Source organism: Chaetura pelagica, unplaced genomic scaffold (assembly GCF_000747805.2).
Source record: "Chaetura pelagica isolate M959 unplaced genomic scaffold, ChaPel_1.0 scaffold104, whole genome shotgun sequence".
Taxonomy (NCBI): Eukaryota; Metazoa; Chordata; class Aves; order Apodiformes; family Apodidae; genus Chaetura; species Chaetura pelagica.
Window position 1 is genome coordinate 5,085,568 of NW_009953786.1, and position 24,372 is coordinate 5,109,939.

The 24,372-nt window shown below is 42.2% G+C and overlaps 1 protein-coding gene across 1 annotated transcript in view; it reads right to left on the minus strand.

The window, feature by feature from the left end:
- SLC22A23 (solute carrier family 22, member 23) overlaps positions 1-24,372 on the minus strand; it is a 112,416-nt gene that overhangs the window by 31,585 nt on the left and 56,459 nt on the right. The window contains exon 4 of the mRNA XM_010000913.1: positions 1-107. Coding sequence (XP_009999215.1) covers positions 1-107 — 107 coding nt within the window. The remainder of the gene's footprint in view (positions 108-24,372) is intronic.

A 24,372-nucleotide genomic window follows, 5' to 3' on the forward strand; every position in this document is an offset into this window, starting at 1 on the left:
CCTGCAGAGGGCAGCCAGCCCTGGCATGAGGAACTGCCCTGCCATTTCGATGAAGCTAGCCACCATGGTGATCATGAACCGGTGCCCAGGAGGACAGAGCTCTATCCCTGAAACACAGAGCATGTGCAAACACATTAGCCTCAGTCCAGAAAAGGCACCCATCTCTTCGTGAAACTTTCAGGGAGTTAATATCATTCAATACTTGGCCAAAGCTATGCATGGTCACATGAACCTTGTTTCTTCATGTATTTAGGCTTCAAATACCCCAGCAGCAACAGAGAAGCCCATGAACTGTGGTGTGGCACTAACATTGCAATTTCCATACACCTATTGCATCACCTGCAGACCTGCTGCATCCTAATTGTCAACTTTCCTGCAGTTTCACCCAAGGGAATTGTTTTACCAAACTGTAAGACATTGGGTTTTTTTAAAGGGAATGGAGGGCAAAAGACAGTCCATATATTTCAGGTCAAGCCTTTTCATGGCTCTCAGAGACGTGGCACGCCTTTCCAATCAGTTTGCTGGGAGACAGAAGAAGATCACAGCTCTCAGCAGGATACAGGCTTACAGCTCATACAGAATGCCACCTGCCCACAGTTTAATATGCTACGACTCAGCCAGTTTCAAGCTGGGTTTTGCTGAATGGGTTGTTTCTGAGTCCGCTTTTTGTTTTCGCAGTCACTAATCTTGATCAACTTTCAAATGAGTCGGCCTCCCATCTGTCTTATCCTGTCCTCCATCCTTCCTTTTGCTGTGGGGCAATTTACTAACACGACTGGTTGTCTCAGCTGCCTTGTGACAAGTGAGTCCAGGAGATAAATTTGCCTTAAACACTGGCTACCTTTATTTAGTCCTCACAAATGAAGATGAATTTATCAGAATGACTGCCTAAAAAAACGCACCCCCCCCCAAACCAACCCAAAATATAGAAAAATCACAGAAGAAATAGCAGAAAAACTTACTGCTTTCTGAAAATATATTAAAAGATTTTTTTTTTTTCAGCAGAAAGACTGCAATAGAAGCCCCTATTTAATATTTTCCATTTGCCCACACTCACTTTTACAGATTAATAATTAAGCACAATAAACCTGCCACAAATGTTGTGTAGTACTGATTGCCATGCTGATACTGAATCATAGGCTCATAAACATTCATGATATGTTACTGTCAGCATTGTTGCTTTTCCTTGTGATGTTTCTTATGGTTGTTTTAAATTAGAATTTAACAGTTGTTAAAACTGTAATTGAAAATCTGTAAGACAATAGGAAGAGACAACAGCTGCTCCTTCATTCACACTCTCATCTACAGCTTGTTCAGTATTTATCACTGTAACACAGATTTAAACTAGCTGACCAGAAAGCAGCTTCTGGATCAAGTGTAGGACTAAACACCACATTATTTTTCTCCTTTTTCTTTCAGTCAATGACAGAAACTATTGATGGATTTTTGCCAATACAGAATTAAAATGTATCTGTTGTGAGGCAGCCCAAATTTTCATTATCTTAACCACAGACACAGCAGCTTTGGAAAGGAAAGGGAAGGGGGGAAACTCAAACACTCTCACTTGCCATAAAAGGCTTTTATATTTTAATTAGGAAAACAAGATTAAAACACAGAGCTCCTTAGGACATTAGTATGGTTTCATTCTTACTAATTAAGTATGCCCAGCCTAAGCAATTTTTTCTTATTCTACCCAAAGAGGTCACTTCCGTTTTATTTCTCTAATCATCAAATATAAAGCAGTTCTGTTTGTTTTTCTAAACCCTAAAGTTCCAGTTACTCACACTCCAATATTCCTTTATTAAGTACAAGGACAAGTTTTGTTGCTATAGAAACAGGAACTCTGCATTAGCTAGGTAAGGCTTTGGCATTTCAATTGTATTGCCTAGATTAGTATCAGATTTAAAAAAAATAAATTAAAATTAACTAAGAGATCAACTTTTAAATGAAGTCAGAAAGAAGTGTCCAAATAATACAGTTACATGTTATTAAGTCACTGGTGCACAGTACATAACCCCATATGCAGCAGTTACTCATTATATATTAAAAACAAAAAAAAACTTCAGAGATGGTCTTGTATCTGTTTCCTTCTCTGGATTATCACACACATACAACCAGTTTTTGCCGTTTCCTCTAAAAAAGCTGGAAGAGACAAAAAAATAATTCCTGCTGTAACTGGGTGAGCATGACTTTCGAGTGACATCAGCAGGCACTCCATGTACATGAAATACCATGTCTGTTGAAATGTTCAACATATTAGGACAGCCTACCAACTTTCCAACATCTCTGGCATCAATTTTATATGATAAAAGATTCAGCACTGCAGCTTTTAGCAAGCATCTATCAGTCAACCTTTTCCCACCACAGCACCTCTGCCCCAGCACCAGGAAAGGCTCCCTGCACCCTGCTGGTGCCACGATGCACTCAGGCGTGAGGCCTCTAAAGCTACAACAATTTCCACCCAGTTTGCGTGATAAATTACCAACTCACACAAAATCCCTACAAGGCAGAGAACAGCTTTATCCACCTGTGACAAATCCAACAAGAAAGCTCCAGTTCCCCCACTCAGTGAGAAGGTTTCCACCTCAACTACTTTACGGAGCATGGAGAGTCATGTAAAATCTTGTTGTGCACACAAATCATGGAAACTACCATCAGTACCAAAAACTCCTGGCTACATCTGTTTGCTCTACTTGGAGAACTTTGTGTGGGCAAGGAGGCAGGTGTGGAAAGAATTTTGCTTCCTTGCCCAGCATTTCTATTCTAGGCAGCACAGCCAGAGCAGCAGATCCAACTCAGATCCCTAACCTCCATGAAGCCACAGGTACGTGATTATGTGGGCAAGACACAACCCATATGCAAAGCAGTCCTGCAGTACCTGGGCAGTGAAATCAGATGTGGCCAGGACACATGGGACTGACTTTCTCATTGTGAACAGACACGGAGTAACAGAGGACACCACAAGTGCAGAAGTGGGACTCAGCCAACCGCCCATGGCAGAAACGCTCCGCACTCTGTAAGCGTGACCCAGCAATCGCCTTAGCACAGGTGGTGCAGACCTGGTCCCTGCAAGCATCACAAGACACTGAACATAGGGGGTTCATTGCATGGCACATGCCTCTGGCTGGGAAACACAGAAACAAAGCATAGAAATTTTCCTTTCATAGCCTACCCTACATGTCCTTCCTCTACAGAAATGAACAAAGCCATGTTCAGCAGCCTCACAGTCAGCAAACCTACCACAGGGAGAGCTGGTGTGTGAACTATGTCTTTTCTTACAAGGGATTCAAGCATTTTTGGGGCCTGCTTGATGCATCCAAAAGTAACCCCACTATTTATGTACAGGATGTGCACAGACATGTTCTGGCACAAAAGGGACGATACTGAGGCCAGATATGTTACTCCATGAGTCTGCATGCAGGTATTTGTACAGAAGTATTAAAACTGGCAATGAAAAAAGTCAAAGTAAAAGTCTCTGTGTTATGAATGTAGGCGTGTGAGAGAGTAAATGAGCAGGCATCAGAAGGATGGGCAGAGCACAGGTTCAAGGAATGGCACATGCCCATTTTGCCAATCATGCCCTACCCATTATTTCATTCAAGGAGGAGGCACAAACTGATCTATAAATAAGGTATCAATAAGATGATGAACAGGATTGGAGCAATAAAATATCAAGACTATGGGGAAAAAAAAAGAAAGAAAAAGATAAAAACCAATTAAACAAAAGACATCATAAACTCCTAAACGGTATGAAAAGCAATCCCAAGCTGGCTGTCAAGCCTAATTCGCTGCAGTCAAGAATAACTTCACTGAGGTGGAGAGAATGCAGCAGTCACTGCCTCTTGTCCTCTGTGTCACACAGGTGAGCCTGGCCAGACCATGAGTGTATGCCTGAATGACATCCATGAGAGAACAAAATCTCCCAGGCAGGTTTCAGTATGCTGAATTAAATTACTGGTTCTTAAACAAGAACCATTTTATCTCCCTCACTCCTCCCATGTTCTCCCTGGCTTGCAAACCTTTGAGATTCCAGTCAGAAAGTACAGAAAACCTGAATGAGCCTTCACAGGGAAAAGCAGCCCTATTCATAGAGCACATAAAGCACTGAGAGGCCTTTCTGCAAGTGCGTCTATGGTTTTGTCAAAAAGAAACAGCATAAAAACATCAGTGAATTAATTCACTACAATTATACAGTATTGGAACTGGTGCATGCCACTGACGTTGCCTCATCTGGAAACAAGTGTGCCTGGAAGAACCAAGGGAGCAGGGCAGAAAGGACAGTGTTTCTGCAGTCAGGCCGTAGGTGGATGAGGTACAGTGCATCTTGGACCTACACATATCTTTGGAGTGTCTGCAGAGAATCACTGATCCTGAAAGGTTTTATTTTTTTCTGCCTTTTGGAAACCTAGAAATAGGTTGGAAAGATTACAGGTCTCTGGATGGTTACACACCAAAAATCAGTTGTCCCCAGCAGCTGACCAAAAAAGCTGGGATTTACAGCAAAGGACAACTCTATTGCATATCTCTGCATAACTGGCCAAATTTAGGAAGATCCCAACACCTGTTACAGTTCAGATGGGATGGCAGGGGGAGTTGGAGCACCTGCTCTGAGTGGGACCCGGGCACTCTTCCCACCAGTGCACTGCATGAGCTGCATAGGAGACAGGCCAGGAGGGCTCTTGGCTTGACCCTGCCAGATGTATGGCTGTGAGAGCTCAGACTTCTTGGGACGTGGGAAAGGAGGGAGCTAACGTAGAGCCTCTGAGACTCCTCAGGAGCTCATCCCCACTGTGTAGCAGGATGCTCCATCTCTCAATATGCCTGCCTCAGTTTCCATCTATGATTCAACTGCATTTTGCCTCTCAGTTTTGCAGGCCCAGGCCTGAAGTGGAAAGGTTCCCAGGAGAAAGGAAAAGGCCTAGCAAACTCTTAGCTGGTAACAACCTTGAAAGGTACAATCAGAGGCCAAGCTGATGTTCAAAACACCAGCTGCTCTCTGGTGTTGAAGAACACGGAGCCCAGCCCAGCCACAACTAGACCTGACAAGGAGATAAAGTAAGAACGAAAAGATAAACAACAGAGTTTGCTCGGTGGAAATAGGGCCTTCACCATTTTTCTGCTGTTTTCTTTCTACTCTCCAATGAGCGATGTTGGAGGTATGCCTAATGGCTAAATGACAGCAGTCAGTCCAGTTTATTCTGTAAAAGCCTAGCCCCATTTTTGATTGGGGGGATTTCTGCACACTTTCCCAGGAGGTTGCTGGACCTCCTCTCCTCCAATGGGGACACCTGCCAGAGAGACTGATTCGTAAGAATCACGATCCACCATTTTTAATGGTTAGCCTTTGTCGTTTGATTTAATTATAAGAAGTAAAATTCACTGCTAATATATCTAATATATATATATATTAGGTAATACCTAATGCTAATATATGCATTCAAACTGCACTTCTGTTCAGATCTCCCAGCTCCCCTACACTTTTGCTGTACTTGTGCCTTGTGTCCTGAATAGTTAAGACTGCAACATTATATGCAATAAATCTTGATTAGTGTATACGTGTCTTGTCTGCTGTCCGTTCAGTCCGGGACACCAGAGCTGCTCCCTCACATGGGAGGTAACCACTGCCCCTGGGCATCAGCAGAGAAAGGCATGATAAAACCAAAGCTCAAACAGCGGGTTAACCACAGCAAACAGGTGGTGCTGGTGACAAGGGGCACATGGATTTTAGACTGGAAAGGGCGAGTAGCCTTTGCTAACAGCTTCTCTCCCTCGGCATTGGGATGGGAAAACCCCTGGGCTGATAACCTTGACAACAATTTTTCAGGCAACCTCTTCTGAAAAGAAGACAGAAAATTGAGTTTAAATTATCTCAGTATGTCATGGCCTGCCATCTGCAATGCTGCCCTCTCCCTTCCCCAGCTGGTTCCTCTCTCCCATCCTCTCTGCCTGCAGCTGTGGAAGGAGGTGTCATCACCATGAAGAGATTGAGGGACACATCCCATCCTTTCTCACTTGGTCTCACACTAGTACACTAGTAACTAATAACTTGCTTTAGATATCAGAAACCCTCTTGTTTGTCTTAAAAGACTGACATTTATTCTCATAGGATATTTGCACAAGGATGAGTAGCAAATACTTTTATTTAACAAAATAAAATAGCTGTAAGTCATTTGCAAATAATATATCAAGAGGAAAAAGAGGTTATATCAGTCTCTAGCATTCACTCACCAATCTCCAGTCCCAAAACACAAAGCACTGCAACCCAAGTGCTAAGTACAGCAGAAACCACAAGCTGACTGCTTTTTGTGCCTTTGCAGTTTTCTCTCCCTGCCCAGTTTCAGGCTATGAGCCACCAAGACCTTAATTATATAGGAGTATCCCTTGGAGTCCATCTCTCAATATGCCTGCCTCAGTTTCCATCTATGATTCAACTGCATTTTGCCTCTCAGTTTTGCAGGCCCAAGCCTGAAGTGGAAAGGTTCCCAGGAGAAAGGAAAAGGCCTAGCAAACTCTTAGCTGGTATCAACCTTGAAAGGTACAAACAGAGGCCAAGCTGATGTTCAAAACACCAGCTGCTCTCTGGTGTTGAAGAACACGGAGCCCAGCCCAGCCACAACTAGACCTGACAAGGAGATAAAGTAAGAACGAAAAGATAAACAACAGTTTGCTCAGTGGAAATAGGGCCTTCACCATTTTTCTGCTGTTTTCTTTCTACTCTCCAATGAGCGATGTTGGAGGTATGCCTAATGGCTAAATGACAGCAGTCAGTCCAGTTTATTCTGTAAAAGCCTAGCCCCATTTTTGATTGGGGGGATTTCTGCACACTTTCCCAGGAGGTTGCTGGACCTCCTCTCCTCCAATGGGGACACCTGCCAGAGAGACTGATTCGTAAGAATCACGATCCACCATTTTTAATGGTTAGCCTTTGTCGTTTGATTTAATTATAAGAAGTAAAATTCACTGCTAATATATCTAATATATATATATTAGGTAATACCTAATGCTAATATATGCATTCAAACTGCACTTCTGTTCAGATCTCCCAGCTCCCCTACACTTTTGCTGTACTTGTGCCTTGTGTCCTGAATAGTTAAGACTGCAACATTATATGCAATAAATCTTGATTAGTGTATACGTGTCTTGTCTGCTGTCCGTTCAGTCCGGGACACCAGAGCTGCTCCCTCACATGGGAGGTAACCACTGCCCCTGGGCATCAGCAGAGAAAGGCATGATAAAACCAAAGCTCAAACAGCGGGTTAACCACAGCAAACAGGTGGTGCTGGTGACAAGGGGCACATGGATTTTAGACTGGAAAGGGCGAGTAGCCTTTGCTAACAGCTTCTCTCCCTCGGCATTGGGATGGGAAAACCCCTGGGCTGATAACCTTGACAACAATTTTTCAGGCAACCTCTTCTGAAAAGAAGACAGAAAATTGAGTTTAAATTATCTCAGTATGTCATGGCCTGCCATCTGCAATGCTGCCCTCTCCCTTCCCCAGCTGGTTCCTCTCTCCCATCCTCTCTGCCTGCAGCTGTGGAAGGAGGTGTCATCACCATGAAGAGATTGAGGGACACATCCCATCCTTTCTCACTTGGTCTCACACTAGTACACTAGTAACTAATAACTTGCTTTAGATATCAGAAACCCTCTTGTTTGTCTTAAAAGACTGACATTTATTCTCATAGGATATTTGCACAAGGATGAGTAGCAAATACTTTTATTTAACAAAATAAAATAGCTGTAAGTCATTTGCAAATAATATATCAAGAGGAAAAAGAGGTTATATCAGTCTCTAGCATTCACTCACCAATCTCCAGTCCCAAAACACAAAGCAATTCATGCACTGCAACCCAAGTGCTAAGTACAGCAGAAACCACAAGCTGACTGCTTTTTGTGCCTTTGCAGTTTTCTCTCCCTGCCCAGTTTCAGGCTATGAGCCACCAAGACCTTAATTATATAGGAGTATCCCTTGGAGAAAATTGCCAGGACAAAGTACCTGATGTCTGGGCAACAGCATTCCCACTGAAAAGAATCCCAAAGGAGACAGTCTGATTATAGAGTCATATTAACAGTTTCATATTATTAAAAAAAATAGACAAAATAGTAAAAAAAAAATAAATTATGTCTTTCCTCACATTACTATGCACCCGACACTTAATTCCCTCCATTCAAGGACCCTTGAAGATGTTCCCCCATCCCAAAAGGCAGGAAAACAATTAAGCTCAGATGAACAAAACCCATGCTATCAGAGGAAAGCTCAGGTGACACAGTGTTATGTGTAAAATGCAGGACACCAGAAATTCCCAGTAGTGGTAGCATCCAAAAGCACCAGGTCTAGGTTTGCCTCTCTGCCCCAGCAGCTGCTCAGCTAAGTCAAGGGAAAAGCACAGGCTGTGGCCTGAAGACAGGCTTTTGCATTTAGACTCTGCTTTTCAACAGAGCATAAAAGAAAAGAAAAAACATCTCACAGCACTTAGTTTTCCAAGCTGTTCAGCACTTCTACAGGTCCCACCGTGGCCGTGCCCCATGAGATGACAAGCTCCGGCACCTCAGTCACAGCGATCCTGAAGGCTGCTGGAAGGGACCCCATCCCTGCTCCAGCCATATTCACCAATTCCCACCAAGCTCTCTCAAACCTCAGGGACCTCTTTTACCTCCAACATTCTCTGTGGGATTTGCCCTTCACTGTAAACAGATCATCTCGATGGATATTCCTAGAATAACACAGCCCCCAGGCTGGCTTGTGGCTGGCTATCAGATACAACTGCAGCAAAACTATTAATAACTCCCAGAAGAGCCTTCAAGTTTGCAGCTGGCTGCTGGGGGAGGAAATAAATAAAAGCCAGCATATCTGATTATATATCCAAATTTGTATCACTAGACACAAACTTCTAAGAACTGCAAGCCTTACCCACGGGCTATGTATAATTCTCATTCTAATTAGTACTGGCTGAAACGGCCCAGGTTAAGTTTGCACTTGCTCCTAGCTAAGTTTAGGCATGGAGCAGTTTTTCCTCATTGTCTTTGCTGTCACCAGAAGTAAAGGGAGGGAGTATCACTTGTAAATGTAGTCTATTAGAGAAGAGCAAATGAAGCAGTGTGTGGAAGGAAAGGTTATCACGCAGTGCACGGACAACGGCCAATTGGTGTAACCACAGGACAGAGACAGAGTGGAAGGAAAGGAAAAATCTAATTTCCTCTCTGGAGAAATCCAATCCACTGCCAAGTAAAGGGAGCAGTAATAGACTGAACCTCCAGTGGTAAAGAAAAATGGGACTATTCTTTCCCAACAGCACAGCAAGACAAAAGTTATTCTAAAATACACCTCTGATGTGACATAGGTGGTGGTCCTTCAAGGGTATTTTTCTACACATCATAGCTTTGGTGAGAGGTTCTTTTAAACACATACTAGCCTGCCATTTACAGCTAATTAACACTTCTAATGTGTGTCAAATCAGTCCTCTATGCACTGACACAACCTGAGCTGACAGGGCTGTCAGGCTGGCTCCAGGGCAGGCAGCCAGTGTGACACCTCACCAGATGTGCAGTGCCACTCTTCATTTCTGACCAGGATAGGTATCCTGTATCTTGATGAACATATCAGACAGATAAATATCTCATCAGAATAGGTATCTTTCTTACCAAAACTAGATCAGATGTTTGCTTTGTAAACAAGTACCAGGGTGGTGCTAAAACTGATGCTAGGCAAAATACCCTTCAGATACACTACTTGGCCTCTGCTGCTGTGAACACTACCATGTGCATAGAGAGGTGCAGAATGAAAAAGGTCAACATGGCTACACCTCTCATCCACAATCCAACCAAAACACAAGGTACAATCTTCCCTCTCCTTACTTTCCAGACACCTGACTCTCTCCTGTGCAGCACAAATGAGTAGCATGGCAACCCAGTTTCAGACTTGGTATTGCTCGACTATGCCAGAGTATTTCAGGTGGAGCTCTCCTCCCAGCCACAATGAGCCTGTAGCCACCAAAAAGGTGGAGGGTTTGGACCACATGTATAGAGCCAGCTCAGGTTTGATGCAGGGCATTCAGTCACCCCCCACGAACACAGCTGCAGGAGCTGAGGATCGCCTGGGCATGATGCACTTGTGGAAGAGCCCCTTCTCAGAGCCAGGCTTGCAGGGAGCTGGGCAGGGCAAGGGCAAGCTTGGCTCCTCCAGACACAGAAGAGAGCACACATGACTCCTCTGCTCCTCCTGTACTATCTGTATTTGCTGCATTTTACATTTCAGAAGACAAACAACATCTTACAGAACAGACGGCGAACTGCGTCAGAAACTTTTAACACACCAAGTTGCCTGCCATTCACAAAGTAATAAAAACAAAGAAATGTTAAATCACATTTGTGGTACTGCAGCTGCCATCCATCCTACCTCCAGAGGAAAGCAGCAGCATCTCCCAGACAACACTGATATTTGATGACAGTTCCTGGATGTAAATAATGGCGTTATAAAACAAAATCAGGAGGATGCCCCTGGAAAACTAAACAGCAGCAGCAAAGAATGTAAGAAACTGGTAGACAAAGAACAGACCAATTTCAGAATAAAGATGGCTTAATTTAAATGCAGTTAAAAAGTGATTAAAAAGCATGACATACATCCTCATATATATTAACTGCTATTTATAAAAATATTTACCTCCCACCTCCAGTCTATAAATTCCTACCCTTCCATTACCAGACTCTCCAAACCCATGCCACTATTTAATTTTGCAAAAAACTAAGATTACACAGAAATCCATTGGATGCTTCCTTGTTCCAAAAGGTGGCTTGTTCCAAAGGAAATGCATAGCTGATAACAGGAATATTTTGCAAATTGAACACCTCTGCTGCTCACAATAGCTAGCCCCTTTTCTCTTGGCAGGATCTAAACCATAACTAGCATATTTTGGACAGGAATGAATGAGAGCTGAAATAAAAACTGTTGTGAGAGGCACCAGACGATCTCATTTTCTTTGATGCTTCAGATGAAAGGGTTTGGCCTCTCTATTTGTTACTGAATTTTTAATAATATTGTAAGCACTTAAAATAAGAACAGAGAAAAATTCAATAGCCACAAATATGCATGGCAGACTCTTAATTAACCAAGTGGCAAATAATATTCTAACAGTACCTATTTCTAACTCTGTTTGCAACCTCCAGACAGATGATAATCCTCAAAGAGGGGAGCCCAAAAAAATAACAGGCTAACAAGCACTACCTGCCCTTCATGCTCTCACTTGGACTGAAGGAAGATGGCTTTTTCAAAGCACTGCACACCAGGGGCACAAACTCAGGAACATGCCTTGTTTCTCTAGCTTCTGTAAACCTGGAAATAAGCTCTCCAAATGCTCACATGCACAGAGTCTAAGCAAACTATTGGGTGGCTGGTTATTAAACTCTCATAAATACAGCTGTAAACTTATACACACATGTATGTATAAACACACACACACACACATATATATAAATGTAAGGGCAAAAACCCTTAGCCCCTTTTCTTCCCTTGATCCCTATCTTATGTCAAAAGCAAACAGTGGAAATTTGGGTGATGCCCTGAAGAACCTATGCCATTTCAGAGAGCTTGAATTGCTCAGGTGGCATCACATGAGTCAGGGAGAGCTCACAATACCACAGCACATGCACCAAAGGCTGTCAGATCTGTGGGTGATTTAATCAAAAGCAATTAGCAAATGTTCATGTGAAGGGTTGTCACATATTTAGCCCCTGGTGCATCCTTGCCTTTAAAGATTTGTACCATGCACTCTGGACAGATGTTTCATGAACATTGCAAAAGTGGAGCTTGGAAGATTCAGAGCCAATAAGTTGTGATATTTTGGGTGCTTTCACTGGAGAAGGAAGTGCTGATCAAACTAACAGGGTGACTTTAACATTAATTGTCCTCTGTCTCTGGGATTCAGTGTCAAACCTGACAGACATCTGGGGATAGCAAAGGCAGGTGGGCAGACAGAATGGGAACACCCACAAGATGAGCAAGGACCATGCTGAGCAGTGCATGTAACCATTACACCAGAATTGGCAGCCACAGGATGGGCAGTGGTTGCATCTCCTCTAATTTTAAACCTATGACAATACAGAAAGAAAAATGAGCCTGTAGTAGCATATGGGTGGTGAGAAAACTGCTTTACATACAAAAGCAGCCAATGCATGGCTAGGAGTAGCACAGGCATCTTTTTTCCTCTTCCATCTTTCCACAAGATTTTCTTTTTCAAGTAATATTCCCCTAAATGGGAGGAGAAAAATTATATTCTAGGGGAAAAAGGAAAGATGAGTGAAGATTTCCTGCAAGTTCAATGAAATGTATCTCACATGCTGCTGTCACATACACATAATTAAAATGACCTCATAATTCTCAAAGCTTAAACATTCCTTAATTTTTTTCCCTCAATATCTTTACAAATACCCTCTCTGAAAGCTTTTCTCCTGAAGGACAAGAATTCCTTGAATTGTTAAAACCTGACCTGAGGGTGAAGAACAATAAAAGTACAACTGGCATTATAATGCCTCTAGCATCTTGTATTTCCACATGTAAATTGCTTTGCTAAGGATGTCTGTGCAATATCAAATCAGACCACCCAAAAGCATCCACTGGGATTTTAAGTTTTCCCAGGATCACGCCTGAATAATGGGCAAGTTTGTTCAAGAGTATCTCACAGCCAAGAATAATATGTAGCTTTACATGAGTAAAATACTAATATACCCTGATAAAACTGTGGTAAGAGCTAAGTATTTCTGCTGAATGGACGGCAAACCTCCTATTGCTTTGCAATAACTCTGAACTAGAGAAAACTCACATTTCTTAATATCCTGCTTCTGTGGAGGCTGGCAAGTATGCTGGGAATCCACGAATCTCTCTGAGCAGAAGCCATCCTCCTGCAGAGGACACTCATTTTTCTCCAGTGAAAGACCTTTTTCAAGAAAATTGCTGTCTCTTACAGAAGAGTTTGAAGACAGCAACACTCGTTGATTTGTTCCAAATAAAACCAGAAAAAAATGCTGAGCTAATTAATAACACAACATTAAAAGGAAACTAAACTCCTTGGAAATAATCCAGCTGCAGTTCATAGAAGGGGAATTTCACTACTTCTGATTACAACATTAGTAAACTTTGTACACACCACAACTACAGCTAAAATTGTGAAGATGTGTATATGCCCCTGTTAACTTTTCCCTACCAATTCCTAATTATTTTTCTGTGTTTCTCTATGCTTCAAATGGCAGTTCCTATTGAGCAGTACTTCACTCTACCTATAATGGCACCAAGTCAAATACAAGACCTGTGGGTAGCAGCAGCACTGCCTAGGAAACAGGCAGAGTCTGATGTAGACCTCACCTTGCCTAGGTATGGCCAAGGTGTGGTCTTAAGGTCAGATGATTTTTGGGAGGTTGTTTCTCCAATAAATTCTGCTACTTACTTTGAAAGAAATGCACACAGCAAGCAGCTTCTCCATTAAGAGAATATTATTTTTATTTGTGCAGCCATACTTAAGCTACTTAGAGTACATAAATGACAAAATGACTTTTACATGATGCTTCCTACACATGCAGGGCCAGCAGAGCAAAGTATGTGGTGTTAGATTTCCTCTGCTCAGGGAGCAGCTTCAGGTATGTCAGAAAAACCTCCCATATTTACTTGCCTTTTGCAGCAACAGAGAAATGTGTAGGGGGTGGGAAAGGGAGGAAGTGTGGCAGAAAGGAGATGGTGGCTGTGGCAGGGAGGGAACGGAACTATAGACTGATTGTCTCCAGGACATCCTATCAGATTTCCTTCCCACACTGAGCTATGAACAAATCACTCAATTGCTTGACACAACAGAAATAATGTAGTTAGTTTCCAAATATTCTTCTGGGTCTTCTTGCAGGGCCAGTAAGGAGATAAGAAAGAAGGAGCTGAAGTGGAAAGGTACAAGAGCTGAGCTCCGTTTTCAGCTTAAACATCATACTCAACCACTAAAGGAATGGGGTAAAACAGACAATGATTTCCATTAATGAGAAAAATATTAGGTGATGGGACAAAAAAAGGCTCTGTGATCAAACTTGCCATGCCTGGTGTGATATGGGGTCCTCATACTCCCACACAGGGCTCGGACACCAGCATCTCCAGAGGGCAGGCCCCTGCTTCTGCTGCCACGCAGCAAACCTGAGCACACTGCAGGTACACGTCCCCTCAGGCATGAGCACCACAGAGAAGTCCTAGGGACTGGGATGGTTTATATGGGAACTCAGCATAACTAAATCTGTAAGATCTGTTGTTACGGGGAAAAAAATAGTGGAGACATAACTTGAAAAACTAAACTTAATGTCCACTTGCATTTATATATGTTTACAGAACAGAGAAAATGCAAACTGCTCCTCTGTCTTGCTGAGTGATGTTTCTAATCAACATTTGAAGAAAAAAAACACTAAAGACATTTGCAAGTGCTGTAAACCCTTCAGCTATGAAAGACACGCAGAGAGTGCTGCCAAAGAACAGTCATATTTATTATACTGAACTCTGTTGTTTGCTCAAGGAAGGCTAAAGCTCAGAGGGCTATATAGTTGGGATGCATCTGGAACTCTGAGCCAAGGGCAAACATAAATAAGTAAATGAGAAGTAACATGAGAGAGTGATAAAAATAACTTAAGAGCAAAACTGTTCAGAAATACAGGTCCTACAAAAAACCAAAACAATAAAAAATAAACAAAAAACCCCACCAACCCCGCTCCCCCCAAAAAACAACAACCCTAAAAGCTTCTACCACGTGTCTAAGAGAAACAGGCATATGATGACACTTACGAACTAGAGTAAGAAAAAACAGCCTATTTTTCTTTTGTTTTCACTATTCAAAGAGCAGTCATAAAAAGAAAAGACTTTTGTCTACTTCAGATTTGACTGAGGGGTTGGAGGAACTTCCAAACCTATGAGATCTGAGGAACGCAGGATTGAGCAAATGAACTGATGCCTGCATTTCCCACCTAGAGAGCCTGTCCCAGGGGTGACCACCACCCTGCTGAGCTCTACCCACCGGACACCCTAAAGAAAGTCCCTGCAGGAGGCTGGTGGGAACAAAACAAGCAAGTCTCTCTACACGTTCTTGCCCATTTGCAAGACTCTTCCAAAGCTTAAGGAAGGCTTAATCACTGCTTTCTCATCTAAAGAAGGGGTAGTAGTGGAAATCCCGGAAAACCTCTAATTCAGCCTGGAGCCACCAGGTGCAGAGGCTGCTCCAGTGGCTCCTGAGCAATGGGCAGACATGCTCACCATGGGTGAGAAGGGGAGCCTGCACTGGGAAGCCCCCTCATGCAGTGCTGCCTGCCTCATTGCAGAACACCAGCCTCGCCCTGGGGCAAGATTATGCCCAGGTTTCTATGGACAAGTGCTTCTGTTATTGTCACTGTTTCCTTATTTTAACAGATCTTCCTCTATAAAATCACCTGATAAACAGCAATTCATCAAAAGCCATTTCTTAAGCCACTTCCTCACATTTATAATGTAGCCAGATGTTTCAAACAGAAAGAGGAATGCCGTTTCTACCAAGAGTAACAATAGACAAAAGTAAACACCTCCCCCCCCCTTTTCTAAATAAACTGACTTCCTCTCCAGCTCTCGCCCAAAGGAGAGGAAACGCCGGGTGTTCATCAACGCTGGGTGATCCAAAACCCTGACCCAGCTGCAGGTCAGCAAGGTGCTGGACACCTGCTGGACACCTTTAGCCTTGGAGGAAATGTACTTGTGAAGAGTTATCTGGTGCTATGTTGTCCTACAACGCTGCATTAACTCTAAACATCAAAAAACCCCATCCCCTACAATCACCATTTCAGTGGAAAACACTGTTCAGGGTGAGCCAGGGCTGCAGACTGGTATGTGCTCCTCTCACACACAGAAACACCCTCACTGCTGCTCCTCTCTGTGTCTGTGTACCAGCACAAGACATTGTTATGTTTTTTAGCATGTGAAAAACTCACATTTTTATCGTATATCTGGCATCACGAGTTTTTATTTTGCTTGGGATATCTGTGCCTGTTTACAGACATGCCTGAATAGGTCAGAATTTGTCTGTGAAAGAAACATGGGATTCAGCAGTTCTCATTTTAACGCAGAGAAAGGTACCAGTCAGAGTACACAGGTAGTGTCTGTGAGTGAAGAACAAGCACCACAGGCTACTCTTGTCTTGAAATTTCTCTGGGTTTAACTTGAGTTGATGTTAAGTGCCCTGCTACTGGCAACAGGGTTTTTTAAAATCGTTATTTGTATGAATAATCTTAGGAAATCGATCTTCTGGATTATACATTCAGCTGAATTAGAAATGAGAGGAATGACCAAAGAAAAGTGGCTGAAAGCCCGTTTGCAGGTCCTTAGAAAGATCTCTGAGAGGCATGGAGCTTTTCCTGTGGCAAGCAATGCAGACTGCATTGCCCTGGTACTTGTTCTACCCTGCACCTGCCTTGCTGAGGCTCTTGCAGGGTTGTTCTCACCACCCAGCCACCATGTCCTGCAGGGTCCACCACCAATGCTGAAGGTCAGGGTCTGCTGAGCCTGGACCTTGCACAGCTCCCAGCGATCCAGGTCATTGCTCTCTCCCTAGGACTCACAGCTGCAGGAGCAGCCCAAGCCCACGCAGCAATTGCCGGACTTTGCATGCTGTTGCAGCACAGCAGTGGGAGTCTGCAGACACCTCTAAGTCTCAGAGCAGTTAACAGGTGAGGGGTCCTGTTATTTTGCATGCTCTTCCTCCATTGCACAGAACAAGTGCACTGGTGGTGAAAGAGAAAATGACTTTTTCATGAAGAAAAGAACTGCAAAGCAGCAAGCTAGCTTTTGCTAGCCCACTGTTTCACATCTCCATTGCTGAGCTGGTGTCACCTGCAATGTTTCTTCATAATCACATAATCAAAGTGAAAGAAAATGATGAGTGTGGGGTTTTTTGTTTGGTTGGTTTTGTTTTGTGTTTTGGTTTTTTTTTTTTTTGAGGGGTGGAATTTGAACGAGGGAAATAATATAAAATTGAATAAAAAAATATAAATCAAAACACCTAGGTACAAGTTTAAGCACATTAATATGTTCACTTACGACTGACAGAAAGTGGCATGCAGGCTCTTAAAAGGACAAGACAAGCACAAACAGAACAGAAATGGAACAAGACAAACCATCAGCCCCTGCCTTGCTCAGCCACAAGCAGGCTGGCAACAAGATGGCTAAGCCCTGTAAGTAGTAGCCATCCTCCCTTTCAGGGAACTCAATTTATAGCCAATTTCTCAAATCCAGCAGCGATATAGATGGAGTCACTGGGTTTTAGGCAGCACAGCTTGGTTTTAATATTGTCCTGTTTGACTGGCAAAGAATCATCCTCAAGCAGCAGATTAGGATCTGAAACAGTCACCTCATGTCCAAATCTTTCTTCAAAACAGGAAAACTCCCTGTGCAGTTCACTGCACTGAGGAGAGTGGGGGGCAAAAAAAAAAAAATCCAAGTTCTGTGCTAAGAAGGAAAAGAGTAGCAGTGCAAGGCTTGCTCTGATTTATTACTGGCTCATTGGGACTTAACATATAAAACCAACTGTAAAAGCAATAGCTGTCAAATATTTTCCATTTTAACACTCATTGCACACTCTTCATTCCTAGAAGATACAAAGATTCAAAGCTATTTTTTTCAATTTGAACAAGTGCCTGCACAAGTACTCCCCAAGGAAAAACTTATTGGGAGGTGAGAAAAAGCACACCTGCTTTTTTTGTATCCTATCCTTCACCTGAGCATGAATAATGTAATGGGGTTGCCTGCATTCAAGTACATTCATACATACATTCATACATAAACTGTAAGCTTCGTTGTTTGGAGAATGAATTAAAATTCTTTGGAGATGCATTTAAAATAAATAACAGCGTTTGGAATTGATGCTAATAAGGACATCTTCGTATTGTGCATCTACACCAAGCTATTTATACCACTTTTAATGCTCTAGGCCTAACTATTAATTTTCATACATCACATCAGATTCAATTGCCTATTAAAAGGATCTTTGCCTTTTTCTCAGAAGTCAATTATTCATTAACCTCCTAGAAACATTCATAGAAGGCACAACTTATTTTAGGAAAGAATAGGAAATTGCCATTATAAAGACATCTGAATTTAGTATTTCTTTATGACAGAGACAGAACAATAGGTAATGGGACACTTAAGCAGCCAACATCATAAAAAGCTTCAGAGGAATATTTTTGGACATTATTTTTGATAATGAAAGAACCACATGATCACAGCATCCACACATCAATATTTTCAGCTAGCACACACATTTCCAGCAGAAAATCAGCCTTACACTAAAAAAACTGCACTCCATGAAACAAGTTATCCTAGATCTGATGCCTCACTTGCGCTTCCACTTAGTAAGTGACCGCACTATTTCAACTTCAGCAAAACATACTGAATGTTGAAGGAGTCAGACATTTGTACCACTGTGAGCATCACCAAGTCTAAAAGACAAGGCTCAATAAAAACCAGCATCTAACTTGTAGCCAAGCACCCTACGAATGTGATTCTCCTGATTTCACCTCACACCAACAGGTATTTCACACCAAACAGCAGAAGGTCTCTCTTTTCAGCCTCTTCCTTCCTTGGTTTCACACATGAACCACTAAATGAGTATGTGCTTCAGAATAAGCACTCGGTTAGTATTTATCCATATTTACACTATCTAGCTTCTATCACCAAAGGATCCTAACACAACAATTACTTTCTCTCTAAACACATAGCAGTTGCTTCCAGTCTGTTTAGGGGCTGTCAGCCACTGGTACAGGGTAGAGCAGTTTTGTAAAAATCCGCAGCGATGCTTCACTCAATGAAGCAGCAAATAAAATAAATAAAAATCCTTGCTCTGAAATTAAATGCAGAATTTACCCAGATAGAAATGTGGCTTGTAATACTTCTTCACCACGAAGTGACCTGGGTTTTTCCTTCACATCTTTCCAGAAAGGAGGTGGGTTGGGGAAAAAAACACAATCTCCTGACTTTACTGTTTCAAGCAGGACAACTGCAGCTGACCTGTGGATTTTGGAAATTATTTATATTACTTTAGAACAAAGGGAAAGTACACATGCTTCAGTACCCAGTAAGTATCATAAGACAGCTGACATCCATTGCAGTCACTCTCAAAAAATCAGGTTAATTAAAAAAATATCCAGACATCTGAAGATTCACAAGTTGAGCTTTGCAACAGCTGAAGCAAATTTTCTGGTTTGGATGGGAACACTTGAGACCTGATTTCATTCTGAATTTAACAACTAAAATATAATATTGATTAAAAACATGGCTGAAAATGGCTAACTGCAAAATCCTCTGGGGTGTGATTAACACCTTCCACTCTTAAATGCTATTTGCTGATGGGACACCCATACTATTTGACCCCCTCTTCTGGAAAGCAGAGTACATTTCTTCCACTTAAGTGAACTCCTCCCCATATCCAATTTTTTTTTTTTGCAGTGAGAACAGAAAATTATTTTGGCATTAAAGAGAGGTTTTGTTTGTTTTTAAAATAAAAACACACACAAAAACAAAAAGCAGAAGATGGCAGTCTCCAGCAAGGGGGTTGTGGTCCCTCCAGCAAGCAAATGTTTTAGAGCACTTTGTGCACACTGGATCTGACTACGGGTTGCTTGGAAGCAGCCTTGCACACCCATGGTGCCATGAACACCATCCCTCTAGCATGGTGGTTTGTAGGGTATTTGCTCCAACATGAAACCACTTAGGGCCCTCATACCTTCCCCAGGTCTTGAGGCTGCTTCAACACCAGGCAGGGGACAGAGATAATGTGGAGAACAGAGCACACCCTGGAAGCAGGAGGTCAAATGGGGAGAGCAAAGATGGAAAGATGTCGGCAGCAATCACAGGCACCTTCTCTAACTGAAAAGCACAAACCAAATGCCAGAACTGAGGGCTAAAACTGCCACACCATGTATCGCTACCAGTTTCAACAGCAAGCTGTCAGGTTACACTGGAAAGATTCAAACCCCCAAATTTGCTGTAACATGTGTCTGAGTCTTGACTGGCAGATTCCCCATCATGAAGGAACTGGAGATGTTGTGCTGGTTGGCTGTGCAGCTCTGGGGAATGATGTTGGTCACCACAACACCAGAGGCATGTCAGGGGAGACACTCCCCTTTGTGAAATACCAAATGATCCTCGACACAGTCCTTGGCAGGTGAGCAACCAAGGAACTGAATTTCTAAGTACATGTACAAACACAGATGAGATGGGGCAGAAGGCCTGGGTTTTGTAACACTTTAAGATAACTGATGATGTCTGCAAATGTTATGGGAAATTTAGAGGAAGCATGTAATAAAAGATGGGAGAGTCTTCTATTACAGTACCAGTATTTTCCACACATTATTGCTTGAATTAAAATTGTTCCCTATAGTACAGCATACACTAAAGCACATAGAGACCCAAAGCTCAAGACCTAATGCATTTATGTAGGATCAGAATGAGCAAAGCTGTATCTAAAAAAATGAAGTTCTATGTGTCTGCAGCACATTCCCCACAAGAAGGTTGCTACAAAATGCTGCACAAGCTCCAGATGTGTTTCTGTGCTGGAGCAAACATAGCACCCAGGAACACTAAGGGGCTTAATATCTTTAGAATGAAACAAGGAGAGGCAATGGATAAATAATTTCTTAGTACATTTACAATGCTGGCAACAAAGCAGATTTCTATGTCTTCACATTAGAAAACAAAGGCATACCAATCTGTGATGTTAACGTACTTAGTACTGTGGGCCAAATCTGCTCCTAATCCAAACGCATAGATCTGAATCTTAATAAATAAGCTTCCAAAATGAGCACCTTACCTGCCCTCCTTCCCATTTTCTTCTGTGTTAGCTGTTAAGTGCTGTGTTCTCCCAAATCTAGACTTAGCACTTGAAATGCTTCAATGGCCACCATCAGACGAGAGGCCAGAGTCTCCTTTGCAAGGGGACTGCTCCTTCAAAGGGTAAGGTCTTCCTCTTTTATGTCTTATAAGCACATGCAGGCAAATGACTAAAGAAGTGAGAGTTTGGAGAAATTTCTTCCTCAGAAATCAGATGGAGGATATCTTCTTCATGGGAAATCAAAGAACACAAGTGGTGCTACGAAGGAATTAAGACATTTCTCTTCCTAAGGGGCATCCTTGGAGACACTACCCAAAAAACCCAATTTGTCCATTTCATTGGTGCAGTCCCAATTACTTCCAAAGCTAGGAAGCAAGCCAGGCCCCTGCACTGAGAAGAGTCATGGAGTGAGCAAAGGGAAGCATCCTCTTCCAGAGATCAGTCTTACCTTCCAAAGAAACTGTATCCCAAGTAGCCTGGCATCCAGCCCCTTCCCAGGGCCAAAGCCCACCCACCCCAGACATTTCTTGCTTCTGTTACATTTAAATGGAGTAGAGCTCCACACAGACTTACCTACCACCCTTTGTGACATTTTTATGGCTATGGCTACGTTGTTTCCACCACCCGAGAATACTTGGGTATTCACTGTAAGAAGAGCTCCATCTGCAAGGTAGACCTATGCTCCAATGACAGAGATGCTTTTAAATGATGATTAAACCTGCTGAAATCCTAAAGCACACTTAAGTAAGCTGATGGTGTTACGGTGACCTTTGACTTTGCAATTTCACTTAAACATCACCAAAAAAACCCCCAAACAACCAACAACTAAAAATTGAAGACTTAAAGAATAAATGGGAACAACACTTAAGGTTGCTATCACTTGGGTTTTTTCCCCCAGAGAAATTAAACTAATTAAAAAAAAATAAATTCCTTATCCTTTCTTCTTGAATTGCTGTTTCTCCTTTCCCCACTGGGAACACACTGTCCCACACAAATATACTCTGATCTTTCTCATTCCCAGACTCCTGACAGAGGACTTGTGCCAGTCTCCCTGCAAACACCACTCAAATGCACAGTCTTCCCTGAGACAAGAACCACCACACACCACAGGAGTCAGATAGGGAACAAAGATAAATTTAGGAAGTTAAAAGCATCCAAAGATGTTTCTGTTGTTGCTCCCCCCAGAGCGACCCACGTGTTGCCAGGATGGGGTGAGATGCTCCTTCTTACACGACCAGCAGCTTCTGAAAGGCTTCAGTTTTAACCTCCTGAGAGGCTAAGTGCATTGCAGAGACACCAGCCCAAGAGAACCTCACCTTATTTTTGGATATACCCTCTGCTACTTAGTTTTTATCTCCAATACTACACTGCAATATGTAGGGCTAGTCTTCTGTTCAAGAAAACCTATTCAGGTGTGTTGCTTTTAATTAGGGATAACTCAAGTATGATAGTTACTTGATTTTTATTTTAAGAAAAGGTTAACAGCAAAAGCAAGAGTTGCTAGGGTGGGTAGTGGCTTAGGGAGTGACAGGGAACTAATTCCAAATGACAACTTTTTATATGCTTCTTCAGCTGGAATTAAATCAGACTTATTTGAATCTCTTAAGCAAATATTTTTAATTCAACATTTTAAATCACAATATGTTTAATGCAAATTAAATTAATTGTAAGAATATGAAAACTAAATTATTTCAAAACAGTGTTCAAACAATGATTTGCTTCTCAAAGCTTAAAGAAAGTCAGATACTGAGCTTACAGAAACCTTGGACCAGTGGTCTGAAACAAGAGTCTGCAGAAGGTCTAACTCAGATTTTAACAATTACCTTTTTCCCCAAATGGGCAAAAAATAGTTTGTAAATTTAAATTTGCATAAATAAAGATATTATTATGGCTTTGAACTTGCCACTGAAGGCAAGTTGTGGGAATGGGGAAGATTCAGGATGTGGAAAGTTTTTTCTGATCTTCCCTCTGATATCCACTATGTTATCTAATATAATATCTAAAATCTTGAAGGATGTTGTGACCACAAACAAAAAGCCACAACGCTTCTTTCATTTAATGATAGTGGAGAGCTTTAAAGAACAAAACCATATTTTGGGAAACTTCTGTTTTACTCAAACAGAAGAGCATTTGAACAAGCTTTTAATTCACTAATAATTACTCTTTAAACAATGTTGGTGCTTTTCAATTCCGTTTTCTGTCCAAGTGCAGCTTGGCAAAAACCGCAAGGAAAAAACAACCATTAATCAGGGATCTGAGCAAGTCTACACTGAGCCCTGTCACTGCCCCAGTGAGCACGTGCACATATACAGCATTCACCTACCCAGCTCTCCAAGAACAGTGCCAAATCAATGTGCAAGTTATATTTAATTAGAGGTCAACACACTTGAATTACTACCAGCCAACTATCACCTATATGCTTTTGAAAAGCATCTTAAGTAATTAAGTTCTGACTCTAGGGTAGGGTTTCAGCCTTCCTGTCTGAAGGCAAGAAAATAAAATCTACAGCCAAATCCTTGATGTTCTCCATACCAAATATCCTGCGTATTTTAAGATGTGATCCAACAAAATTGGGATTTGGAGTTGGCAGCAGGAGCCACCTCATGCACCAGCTACTAGATCCTCCACAGTTTTCTCTAATATGTGAATCACTCTGCCTCCTTCAGTTCCACCCTTTCCACCAACTATTTGTCCTTCTGGCTAACAGACAAAAAGTTCAAGGCTTTTGCATTTTCAAAATTCTCTGACCATCCTTCCATTACAGATACAGGAAGGCTTTCTGGCTCAAAGATGTTAATGTTTGTCACCAGCCCTGTTAAAGAACACTGAGAGGCTTTAGACCTTGCTCTGTTTAGCCATCAAAGCCTTAGTCTTAGTTAAAAAGAAACAAACAAAACCAAAAGGAAGCACCAACAACCCAGTCAGGTGTGTAGAAACAGTCACAGTCCCCCTACAGTAGCTAGCCAAGCCAAATGCTGGACAGGCCTTGGACAACTCTGTCCAACGCAGGACAGCAATACCTGACCTGCAGGGTTACAGCAGCAGTCAGACAAGAATTGATCAAGGTCAGCTGAAGGGGGTGGGGACGGAAATAACCCTCATTGTTCTTGTGCATGCAAAGGAGAATTGCCAGAATGAAACTGTACCAAAGAAATCTATTAACATGGCTGCTGAATGCCTCTGATCCCACAAAAGCCATCTTAAATCCATATTTCCCAAATCATAAAACCACAGCCTTAATATTCTGGCACACTAACTGTATTTTGCTGATGTGATCTTTGTTGAGACACAGAGCTGTGCAGCTATGGAGCGCTGGGGGGAGGCCAGACCAGTGCTATAACTTACCCAGTTTTCTCACACTAGAAAAGCTCTTCCTCAATTAATCTGGGGGGAGTGGGGAGCTGTTTATTTTACTGCTCCACCATTTAATATTTGGAGATACGAGAAAGACAGTGTTCAGAAACAGCAATTATGTATGAAGCTCCTAACGTGGGCTAAAGTAAAAAAAAAACCA